Source organism: Dreissena polymorpha, chromosome 10 (genome assembly GCF_020536995.1).
Source record: "Dreissena polymorpha isolate Duluth1 chromosome 10, UMN_Dpol_1.0, whole genome shotgun sequence".
Lineage (NCBI taxonomy): Eukaryota > Metazoa > Mollusca > Bivalvia > Myida > Dreissenidae > Dreissena > Dreissena polymorpha.
In genome coordinates, this window is record NC_068364.1 from 35,897,647 (window position 1) to 35,910,640 (window position 12,994).

At 42.0% G+C, this 12,994-nt stretch overlaps 1 protein-coding gene across 4 annotated transcripts in view; it reads left to right on the forward strand.

Moving 5' to 3' along the window:
* Positions 1-1,308: 1,308 nt before the first annotated feature.
* Positions 1,309-12,994, forward strand: part of LOC127848190 (prolow-density lipoprotein receptor-related protein 1-like) — a 188,257-nt gene continuing 176,571 nt past the window's right edge. For all 4 annotated transcript variants that reach the window (XM_052380489.1, XM_052380494.1, XM_052380490.1 and 1 more), the window contains exons 1-2: positions 1,309-1,417; positions 4,592-4,729. In XM_052380489.1, the coding sequence (XP_052236449.1) occupies positions 1,339-1,417; positions 4,592-4,729 (217 nt within the window). In that variant the 5' untranslated portion in view covers positions 1,309-1,338. The remainder of the gene's footprint in view (positions 1,418-4,591; positions 4,730-12,994) is intronic.

The following is a 12,994-nucleotide window of genomic DNA, read 5'->3' on the forward strand; positions in this document are numbered from 1 at the left end:
GTTTTATTGATTTCTTGGACAAGTTGGAAAATGGCTCAGATCGTTGAAACACTTTTTAGCTCACCTGATTGCTCGGTGAGGTTTTAGAATTGGTCTTTGTCCGCTGTCCGTCCGTCCACATGTGGTTTGTAAACACTCTAGCATTCACATTTCTCAAGCATTCTTTATCAAGTTGCTGAAGATCTCAGTCAAGTTTGATGATATGTCACATTTCAAATCTTACAAAAACAAAAACACTCCCTACGCCAGAGTTTTGGTTCAATAATAATGAAACTTGACCAGGATGTTTGTCTGGTCAATATCTAGGTCAAGTTTGACATTAGGTAAGATTGAATGAACCGACTCCTCTCAGGTGACGAGCGACGAACGAGGCCATCTTCGCCCTCTTGTTCAGATTAGGCGTTTCACAACTGCAGTGATGAGTCACAGTTTTATCAATGAAATAAACATTTCACTCATTTACCAGATTACGCTGTTCACAACTGCAGTGATGAGTCACAGTTTTATCAATGAAATAAACATTTCACTAATATTTCAGATTACGCTGTTCACAACTGCAGTGATGTGTCACAGTTTATCAATGGAATAAACATTTCACTAATATTTCAGATACGCTGTCCACAACTGCAGTGATGAGTCACAGTTTTATCCATGGAATAAACATTTCACTAATATTTCAGATTACGCTGTTCACAACTGCACAGACCAGTCGGAGTTCCAGTGTAGAAACGTCACTGAGTGTATCTCCCTGGCGTGGAAGTGTGATGCGGGAGCAGGAGACTGTACAGATAAAACTGATGAGGACGAGAAATGTGTAAAGGTAGGTTAATAAGATGATGATGATGATGATGATGATGATGATAATTATGACGACGACGGCGGCGATTATTTTGCTTTTGTGATGATGGTTGTAATGATGATTAGGATTATGATGTTGATGATGACGATTATTTTGCTTTTGATGATGGCTGTGATGCTGCTTGATGCTGCTGCTGCTGATGATTGATGTGATGATGATTATGTGATGATGATGATGATGATGATGATGATGATGATGATGATGATGATGAGATGAGATGATGCATGATGATGATGATGACCATGACAATAACGATGATGATAATAATGATGATGAGCATGATGAACATGAACATGATGATGAACATGATGATAATGATGATGATGGTGGTTGATGATGATGATGATGATGATGATGATGATGATGATCACAACAATCCTAACAAAATCAGGGACAATAAAGGTGCTACTATGCCCCCTCCCAATGTGTTCCAGGTTTAACCTGTCCAGCCGGAGAGTCCTCCTGCGGGATAAGGAGCAATGTATTCCAACGAATGGTTCTGCGATCACGAACCCGACTGCAGAGACAAGTCTGATGAAGATTCTACCAAATGCCCTAGTATGTGTTTAATACTGAACCAAGAAATGAAAATTGTAATTGTATCAACCTCGTTCTGGGAAAGCGGAGCTAAATGCATGTGCACAAGGTCTTATCCCTCATTAGCCTGTGCAGTTTGCACTGGCTTATCATGGAAGACACTTTCCCCCTAAACTCAAGTTTTGTTAAAAAGAAACTTTCTGAAAACGGAAAAACAGAATGAGTTGTCCCTGGCTGCACATGCTATGTAACCCTTTCAGTGCGGGAACCGAATTTTGAAGGCCTTTGCAAACAGTTTGGATCCAGATGAGACGCCACAAAATGTGGCGTCTCATCAGGATCCAAATTGTGTGCTATTCTGATAATATTCTTTGAAAAATCGAAGAAAATGCTAATTTAGAAATTCAGCAGACGACATTTTAGCAGACGACAAATTCCCAGCATGCAAAGGGTTAAGAATAACACTTTCACACATGCATTAAGCCCTGTTTTTTCCAGAGTTTATAGAGAAAATATCACTGATTGAAAGATGTTAATTCACTTTTTCATTCATGGAAAATTATTGTCACTGTGTATATCATTATTCTGATGTTGTTATGTTATTATTCCGGCAAAAGTCTCTAAACTTAAATTGTAAAAAAACACACAAAAGCATAAGATTAATATATATTTGTTGTTCTTGGTAGATGTTATGTTATGTTTGTTATGCACTTGCAATGAAGGAGATTAAATTTATTTCTCTGATCACTTGTGAATTAAATTAATATGGTTAATTTATAAGGTCACTGTGGCATAAAGAGAATACTAGGTTAGCGTTGAATACAGAGAAGTTTATGTTGCGAGGCTTAGAACGCCGGGAGCGCGAGCCTTGGCGAGCGCTTTCCGGTGTTCGAGCCGAGCACATAAACTTCTCGTATTCAACGCTAATCCTAGTATTCTATTTAATCCAATTTGATTTTTTTTGTAATGTGACATTTAACATAAATAGATCTAATACGTTAACAATAATTTTAATTCAGTCTTAAAAGCGCTTAAAATCAAACGAATGTAACCATGCATAGTGATATAAATGTATTTGTTCTGGTACGCAAATAGTCCTTAAAAAAATTCACACACAAACTGTAAAACAACTAAAAATATCACCATATGCCTCGATTCAATTTACGCAGTATCCGAATCGTAACACATTACGACCCCAAAAAGAAGATTTTACTTTACTATAATTCATTTTATTTTCGAAAGAAAATTATCAAAATCCAATATGGCGGCGATTGCCTCCTGACAAAAATGATGTTGGCGTCCATGTTAATCATTTCCCCGAGAACAGGGAACGGACAAAAGTACAAAAAGCAAAACACGTTCGAACTAGTATCTAACCTTTAATTATCCTTTAAAATCCATCTAATAATCCATTTAACTCAATAATTGACGATATTGCATCTAGGGTCTTTAATAATTATTTCAGCATTGGTAAATAAAGACCCTTATGCCATCCTATCACTATATTCAAATGAGTTTACGAACTCAATAAACTTTCTTCTTCGTTACACGCTACGTCATGTACTCTACATTACTGCTGTTAAAATGAACCAGAGCAGTTTATCAAATAATAGCCGTTGGTAAACTCGGTTGCTTTGCAGATTTCTGCATTCAAACATAATTATGTTTAAACTTGCACAATTTATTTGTCTATGGTAAATGCGCTTATGTACAAGAAAATAATTTAATATATAAATGCACAAAGAATGAAAACATTCCATTACACAACAAATAAATGAGTGTATAATACCCGTGTACAAAATGGGACGTTATGAATTCCAGTGTGGTGCTATTTTACCATCTTATACTTTACACAGCTCTATGCCTAACGTGAATTAAATCGGAAAGCAAATATTGCAGATTATTTATGAATTGTGCGATATTTGTATGGCTTGTTGTACATTCTTAAACCTCAAAAGTATATGCATGGGTTATAAACAATGCACATTACACAAAATAAGGAAAATGTGATAAATTGACAATTCAAATATGTCGGTATACAGTACATGTACATGTGAAATAAGTTGTGTTTATAATAAATCGTCAATTTGTTGGGGGGGGAAATGATGCAATAAGTGTCATTTTCAGCTGATTCACCATTATATGGATTGCGAAAAATTATGTCATATGACTAGATTTAAAGGTTGAAGGTCATATAATTTGAAGCTTAAGTTTTCTCGCATTTTAGCGCATATGGCATGACGTCATTTGAAATGTAGTCCGTGCATGCGACAGGTATATTCCACAGTGTTGAAGACAGGCTAGTATATTCCACAACGTGTTATACTGTCAATGTCGCGTTGAAAATGGGATAAAATGGATTTTGTGTCTGTCTAGCGACTGGTTTGATCCCCACTGTGGAAGCATTCTTAAAATCTCCCCAATAGAAGCCAGGATCTGGTTCTAGTCCCAGAAAATGGACTCGAGAGCGTTTCAAATAAGCCTAAGGCTTCCTAAGTAATTCAGCTCAAATAAATAAGTTTAAACTTATTCAATCAATAATCTACCCAAAAAAAAACTTGATTTGAGCTATATCTTTCATGGACAGATGACCAGTGTAACACGAAAATGTGTCTTAATTGATGTTCAGACAGCGTAGCTTCAAACCAGCCTACACTGTTATGCAGTCTGATCAGGGGCTTCTTTTTCCGCTAAGGAGACCACTATTAAATTCCTAAGTGATTTTAAAGCATTTGCCTCAAGTATCATTCAAGATTAATCTGCGCAGTATGCAAAGGGCTTATCAGAGATGACTTTCTGTTTTAATGGAATTTTTCATGTTAAGACGTCTCTTCTAAGCATTAATCCAGTCTAGACAGAAAGTGTCGTCCCTGATCAGACTGTGAAGAATGCACAGTCAGATCGGCGTTGACACTTTACACACATGCATTAACCCATTTATGCCTAGTGGACTCTCCCATCCTTCTAAATTGGATCAATTTATTTCCAAAATTAGGGATGTCTGGTATATTGATTTCTATATTTAGAATATTTCTTACAGAAATTCCTTTAAGCAAACAGCGCAGACCCTGATGAGTCGCCGCATCATGCGGCGTCTCATCTGGGTCTACGCTGTTTGCCAAGGCCTTTTTTCTAGAGGACAGGCATAAATGCATAAATGCAGAGCTCGAATTAAAAATATAATATATTTTTCAGCACACACCTGTCACCACTGGAATTTCAAGTGTAAAAAAAATAACGGATCGGTTGTTTGCCTCCCCGCGGAACAAGTTTGTGACAATACAACAGAATGTGATGATCCAAAGGACACGGATGAGGGTGGCCTGTGCAATGGTGAGATGCAAACATTGCCTCTTGTATTTATTATACTCCTACAAACGAAGTTTAGGGGGGTATATAGGAGTGAGCTTGTCTGTCGATCCGTATTAAGTGTCAGCTCTCTATTTCAAGTTGTTTTCATCCGATCTTCACCAAACTTGTTCAGATGTTGTATATAGATGATGTCTACAGTTCATATGTGCTCTAAAATCTACAAGTACACAAGAACAAACACAACTCAATTTGATATTAACCCATTTATGCCTAACATTGATTATGAGAGAGAAAGAGGAAGGAATGAGTCATGCTGAAGGATACACACATTGATTGTTTATGAAGTTAATGTATGGGATCAGGAATACTATTTTGCTGTAATTTGTTGGTGTGTGAGCTCTGGTCAACAGGCTGTGTTTAAAGAAGACATTAACAATGGATATATGCTACTGCTGATAAAGAGTTCTAAAATATACAGCTACATGTACCAAATTTAGGTTTGGACTGAAATTGCTAACTGTTGGCTACATTGATCATGACTCACCAATGACCCCTTTTAATAGCTTAATTACGTTACCTGCTATCATATGCTACTCACCCCGAAGGAGAGTAAATAATCCGGAATCTTTCTGTCCAAATTGTCCCACACTTTTCATAAACCCGTCGGTCAGGTCAGAACGGTCACATAGTGCCGTGTAGCTGTATAACCAAAACGGGATATTACCCAGAATCACTCTTATTCCGGATGCGTTATACAAAGACCGACATTTTTGTGATTGACTAAATTGTTGCTTCTGTTTCGCTGGATTCTTCCGTTTAACAGAATAGAGAAGTTTTTGTATTGTGTTAAAACATTCTCCGTATATACATCCGTTTATTTCTGTATTGTTTTGTGTATTTGTTTGTTTGTTCAAGGCAAAATATGCCTCAATCACGTGGCTCATGTGGACACATAAGGGCAGCATGGGACAACCATGGTAGCTGCCTGTCGTGTGCAGGATGTACCCAGGATAACTGCTGCCCTTTCTGTGAGCATTGGTCTGCAGATACCTGGGCCATCAAGCGTCGAACTTTCAAGAGTCGTAGACGCAACATGCATAGTTCAGATCAAAGTAGGGAAGTTCCGTTTGTCGGGACTTTTCACCACACGATCTTGACCATATGCCACCAGGAGATGCCATCCATCGGTTCTTGCCCGCTGACGACACCGGACAAAATTTGCCCGGTCCGTTCATCGGGAACGACCAGTTGACCGGTCCGGAGACTTCACCGGTCACCGGTCAACATTGACCGGTCCGTCACCGGTCATGCTATGACCGGTCCGGTCACCGGTCATGCTATGACCGGTCCGGTCACCGGTCATGATATGACTGGTGTCGTCACCGGTCACCGGTCACTGACCGGTCCGTCACCGGTCATAGCATCACCGGTCATGCTATGACCGGTCACCGGTCAACCGGTCACCGATCATTGCCCGGTCTGGTCATCGGTCATGCTATGACCGGTCCAGTCACCGGTCAACCAGTCACCGGTCATTGACCGGTCAGGTCACCGGTCATGTAATGACCGATCCGGTCACCGGGTACCGGTCTGTGCCACAGACCGTTCCGGTCACTGTAGATGTTGACACTACCTTGTCAGTACTCCACAAAGGTAGACGCAGCCGCGTTTCTACTGTGAGTCACAGACGTAAACGTGTAGTGTCTGATGTTTCCGGCTACTCCTCCACCTCGGGCTCGTCGTCGTATGACTCATCGTCAACTTCAACTAGCCCTCATCATTATCGGAGGGGACGTCGTTCACGCTCACCGAGTGTTTCTCGGCGTAGATTGCCTCGTAAAGAGCGATCACGCCAGCGCTCTGGGAGACGTTCGATCAGGAAACATCATTCCCAGCGCCGCTGAACAGTGTCTCGGCATCGCAGGGATAAGGGACATAGACCTTCCTCTATTAGGCGCTCTCGGACTTCTAGGTCCCCTTGTCGATCCTTCTCTGAGGAATCTATTGACACCCTTCCACGTGTGTCGGCCTCTATTTTGGCCTCAACACACACTTCAGCCGTTCCTACAACCACTGAGCATAATTTGTATTCAAACACTAGTTTGCATACATATCAGGCTCAAGGTACAGGGGTTAATCTAACCACTTCGGCTGCGTTTTCAGCCCCACGGGTCTCTTCCACATTGCATAGAAGTATAGTCCCGGGCTGCCGCTACACCATCAAATCCCAATACTTTGTGGATCCAACAGTTGCCGGGAATCTTTGTCCCTTTTTCGACTGATCCTTTACCAGCGACCTCTGGTATTCAAAGTGAGTCTGCTGACTTGATCTCTGATAGACCTAACTCACCAGCTATATCTTTGATGGTGCCGGAAAATGATTCTCTCATGATAGAAGCGAATGAATCTATTATTCCTACTTCTGTATCCACTGGTTTCAATCAATCCAATGCTCCCGCAGACGGTTCGATTGAGGCGGGTTCGGAGTCTAATGAGGCCTAACTTTATTATTTGGCCTCCATCAATCAGGTTTACGAACTGATGTTCAATACCTTAGATGAGGACTTCTGCCCCCGCCCTTCCTTGTCTCTCACAGGATCTGCAGTTACGGTTACAGAACAGGTAGCCCGCAGACGAGAGCCCGGCAGGATAAGTAAGGCGACTTCCCGAGTGGATCTTCGCCTTCCTATTGGCTCTTCCACAATGGCTGTTTTCCAGTCACTTGAGCCAGCCAATAAGCCTTCGCCATCTCCATGGAAAGCCCCTAAGGAGCTGACGGAGCCTAAACAGATGGACGGCGGGAAAAGTTATAAGGCGACTCTTCTACCGGTTTGGACCTTTCAAAACTTCCGGTTCCTGATGCTGACATTAGTAAGCTGTCACTTACAATGCCTTCATCATCTACCCATACAGCAGTCCCTCTTTCCCTGTTGGAAAATTGGGAGCAGAGAGAACGCCGTTCCATAGGTCTGGCTAACCAGCTAGATCTCATGGCAGCCACAGCCTTAGACTTGGTTTGGGAGCTCTCTGATTCAATCCCAGAGGAGCTCCGGGCCTTGTTGATACATCTTTCACGTACTACGCTGTGTGTTTATCTCACAATGCTGCGTCGTCTATGTCTGAGATGTTAAGGCTTCGGAGAGACCTCATCCTCTCTTCCTTGCCCAATAATTTCCTTTTGAAAACAGGCGTTAACTCCCTTCGAACTGCTCCACTATCAGCAGATTCTCTTTTCGGAGGGAGGATACAGTCGGCACTTACTGCTGATCGTGAAGATCAGATACATGCCTCCTTAGCTAGGAGGAACTCTGGCCAGCGCCCTGTGGTTTTTAAGCGCCCTGCTTCTAAGCCCCCAGGAGCCCCACCGGCCAAGAACGCTAAAAGGGACAGTTTCCCTACTAAGCGTCCGTCTGCTCCACGTCAGCCCACAAATAGGCCTCCTTTTCAGAACAGAACATCTTCCTATCGGAAGCCTTCTGTAAACCAAAATTGGAGTAAGGGCAAACCCAAACGGACAAGAAGTCATTTAATCCTTCTTCCGGCAAGGGTGGACCTCCAAAAGGTCAGCCCTAGGTCATTCCCCTTTCTACCGCCACAACCTCTGATGCCGGAGGTACCAGTCGGGGCCAGACTTATGCACTTCGCAAATCGATGGCTCCAAATAACTTCGGACGCGTGCGTTTATTCTCTTGTCACACAAGGCCTCACTTTTCAATTCGAAAAAGGCCCCCACTCTCTCGCGTCCCAATAGATCTGGTATCTCCGCATCCACAACTTCCAGACTCCATTCTTGGACTCCTGGAAAAACAGGCGGTAGAAAGGGTTCACAACCCTTGTTCTCCAGGATTTTACAGTCGCCTTTTCCTTGTTAAAAAAAAAAGCGGCTCCTGGAGACCAGTCATAGACTTAAAAGTGTTCAACACGTTTCTAGTCAAACCTACTTTCAAGATGCAGACTCCTGCCTTCATTCGGCACTCCATCAAACCCATGCACTGGGGGGTTTCCTAGGATCTGGAAGATGCATTCTTCCATGTTCCTATCCATCCCAACTACCGGAAGTACCTGCGCTTCTCCTTTCGAGGCCAGGTCTACCAGTTTCGGGCGATGCCCTTTGGATTGGCCACAGCTCCACGAGTTTTCACCAAACTCATGGCCGCAGTGGGCGCACACCTACGATTACACGGGGTTGAACTGCTTCAGTATTTCGACGATTGGCTCTTACACCAGCTCGATCGTCGACTGCTTCTGCTACACCTAGAGTTCTCTTGGAAGGAGCTCCTCTCTTTAGGACTCCTCAATGTAGCCAAGTCAGACCTCATTCCCTCTCAGGATTTCATATTCGTGGGAATGAATTTTCTGACCCACATCAATCGGGTCAGGGTCTCACCGCAACGTGTATCAGACCTCCTTTTGAAGGTAAGATGGGTGCTGTCCCAATCTCATATCACAGCTCAAGATTTTCTCTCACTCAACGGTATCCTGAGCTCTGTAGCAGACTTCGTGCAGTTGGGACGTCTCTTCCTACGTCCTCTTCAGCACTATCTCCCAGCTCGATGGAAATGGTCTCCAGACAATCTGCTAACACAGATTCCCATCCTTCCGTCCTTAGTCCCCCACCTTCAATGGTGGCTAGACGAGGAGACCCTGTTGGCAGGAGTACCGCTTCTTCCCCCGCAACCTTCTTTACATCTCATAACCGATGCGAGCATGTAAGGTTGGGGCACTCACCTGGAACCCCACAGCCTGACATTATCAGGATTGTGGTCTCCTCAGGAGTCTCTTCTGCACATAAACAATCTCGAAATGCGAGCAGTCTTTCTAGCTGTTTCTCAATTCCAATCACATCTTCGGGACTCCTGTGTGATGGTATCAACAGACAACACATCAGTCGTTGCTTACATCCAGAAACAGGGCGGTACACACTCTCACTCCCTGTATCTGGAAACAATGAACTTACTTGTTCTTTGCAAGAGCCTCAACGTCTCTCTCTTGTCCAAACACATACCAGGTCGTCTCAACGCCCTGGCGGACGGTTTGTCTCGCAAACACCAGTTACTTCCATCAAAGTGGACACTTCATCAGGATGTGGCCAACCAGATATTCCTCACATTCGGTTATCCACTGGTCGACCAGTTTGCGACCAGAGACAACCACAGACTTCCTCTGTATGTGAGTCCAGTGTACGAACCAGCAGCGTGAGCGGTAGACGCGCTTTCGTTCGATTGGGATCAACTGGACGCTTACGCTTATCCCCCACCCATTCTAATTCCCCAAATCTTAGGGAAAATCAGTGTGAGCTCTTGCCGGATCCTCCTGATAGCCCCTTGGTGGCCAAGGAGATCCTGGTTTAACGACCTTCTCGGTCTCCTGTGTGAATTTCCCAGGGAACTCCTGCACAGGTCAGATCTCCTATCTCAGAGAGGCAGACTTCACGTGGATCCAGACATGTTCCACTTACACGTCTGGCCGTTATCAGGCAATCCCTGCAGAAGAAACGCTTTTCTGTCAGGGCTTCAACGCTCGTTGCCTCTGCAAGGAGAAAGTCCACCAGAGCAGTCTATGATGCTCGCTGGAAACTCTTCTCTAATTGGTGTGTTCGAGGGAAAATTGATCCCCTCAATCCCTCTGCTAGACGCATTGCGGATTTTCTAATCTATCTCTTTGATGATAAGAAACTTTCTCTTAGCTCCATCAAAGGATACAGATCTGTGCTCTCGCATACCTTGGCTTTTCGTAAGTCATCACAAGTCTGTGCTGACCCAGCCATTTCGGAACTGATCCGAGCCATGGAACTTAAACGTCCTGTGTCTCGTTCTCTTGCCCCCAAATGGGATTTGGCTTGTGTTCTTGGATCGCTTATTAAAGCTCCCTATGAACCCCTTATTCAGGCTTCTTTACAGTTCCTAACCTGGAAGACCGTTTTCCTTCTTACCATGGCTTCATCCAAACGTAGAAGTGAAATTCATGCTCTTTCTATCGAAGAAAGCCATCTTCGTTTTGATTCATCTGATGGCTTTGTCACTTTGTTGTGTCAGCCAGGACTCCTTGCTAAAAATCAACTCCCCTCAATGGCTTCTAAACCCTTCAAGGTCCCAAGTCTTTCTAGAACTTGTGGAAATGAAGATGAAGATAGATTCCTCTGCCCTGTCAGGTCTTTGATGTTCTATCTTAGTAGAGTTAAGTCTATTTGAGGTTCTCGCAAGAGACTCTTCATTCCCTTAAAAGAGGGGGGCGATGTGTCTGCGGCTTCTATTTCCCGTTGGGTAGCCTCGACTATAAAAAGGGCTTACTCTTCTCTTCAAGGGATTCATCCCTTTTTAAGATTAGACCGCATGAATTACAAGCAATGTTGGCTTCATGGGCATATATTAATCATACCCCACTCTCTGACGTGCTTCCAAGCTGCTTTCTGGAGGAATCAGACCACTTTTTCATCTTTTTATCTTCATTCTCTGGAGTGCCAACAGGACAACTTGTATTTGTTGGGCCCCCTTGTGGTTGCACAAACGGTAGTATCTTCTACGGCATAGGTATATTACGCTTATCCGTGAATTAAGTTAATACCGTAATAACGAAGATTATCTGAGAACCGGAGATATGGGTTCCGCTGTGATTGGGAGATTTTCGCGAACCTTCCCGCCGCAACTGCAAAGTCAGCATATGATAGCAGGTAACTTAATTAAGCTATTAAAACAAATTTTTCTAGTAAAATTCATTTTAATTAGTAATTACTTACCTGCTATCGGTAAGTCCCACCTCCCACCCCGCTCTTTGTCTAATATTTCATATTGTTTATTGGAATAAGAGTGATTCTGGGTAATATCCCGTTTTGGTTATACGGCTACACGGCACTATGTGACCGTTCTGACCTGACCGACGGGTTTATGAAAAGTGTGGGATTCTTTGGACAGAAAGATTCCGGAATATTTACGATCCTTCGGGGTGAGTAGCATATGATAGCAGGTAAGTAATTACTAATTAAAATGAATTTTACTAGAAAAATTTGTTTTGATCTTCTCGTCACTAGGTCAAAGGTGACAGTCACGGTGATTCAAAATACAAAAATTGGTTTTCAAGTGATAACTCAAAAACACTTTCACCTAGGATAAAGACTTCATAGGTACATTGATCATGATTATAAAAATACCCCTTTTGAATTTCAAATCACTACATCAAAGATCAACATCACAGTGACTCAAAACCATAAAATTGTTTCTTGATATTTACTGACAATGCTAATGCCTAGATTCATGATCTTTATAGTTACAGTGATCATGACTGGCAGATGACCAACATAATGTTCAAGTCACTTGGTAAAATGTCTTAATAAAAATGACTCAACACTGTAAAATGGTGTCCAGATGACAACTCAAGAAACCAAGGTCAAAAGTCAAAGTCACAATGACTAATATATTCATATTCACACAATGCCATTACAACTGACAGCCCATATGCAGGCATGCATGTTTTACAAACAGCCAAATACATTTGGTAAAAATTCAATGAACACCCTCTTCTCAGGTGAGCAAACTAGGGCCATCTTGGCCCTCTTGTTTTAGAATTAACGCATATATTAAAGTTTTAAAAATTTAGTCACATACATAACTTGATCCAAAAATTAACTGCCGTTAGCTTTAAATGGTTGTTCAATTTTTTTAGAAATAGGCACAGCTTGATTCTAATTCTGTATGTTTCTTAAAAGCCACACACCTTACTTGGCATAGTAAATTTAAGTATAAATAAGAAACATATTAAATCTATTCCAATTAGAATATATATGGTGGTTACCAGGTAGAAATCTGTCTTTTTTGCACTTTAAAACTTAAAAATAATAGCGTTTGTTGAATGGACGTATACGTCTAGAAATCCTACTTTCTGTTTTAAAAGCGGTACCGTTTGAAAAATAATTAATTACTTGCTAACTAGGCTATAGATTTAATGACAATTTTTCACACTTTAAAATTGCATCTATATATATTGATTAACATGTATTTCATTTCAAAGCCAGAGGCAAGGCGTGTGGCTTTCAAGGGGCCTTTTCACAGACTTTGGCATGTATTGGAGTTTGTGATTAAATGCTTTAAATTGATACATGTTTAGATTGGAAATGTATAGGTCCAGTAAAAATTAAGAATACAATTATAGAAAGAAAAAAAGTAATCTTCTACTTGGCTAGAACCACTGACCCTTGGAGTAAAAGTCTAGCACTTTAACCACTAGGCCAACCGTGAACATATAACATTACATTATATATTTTATACATTACCGTATATAAGCACTCCTCGT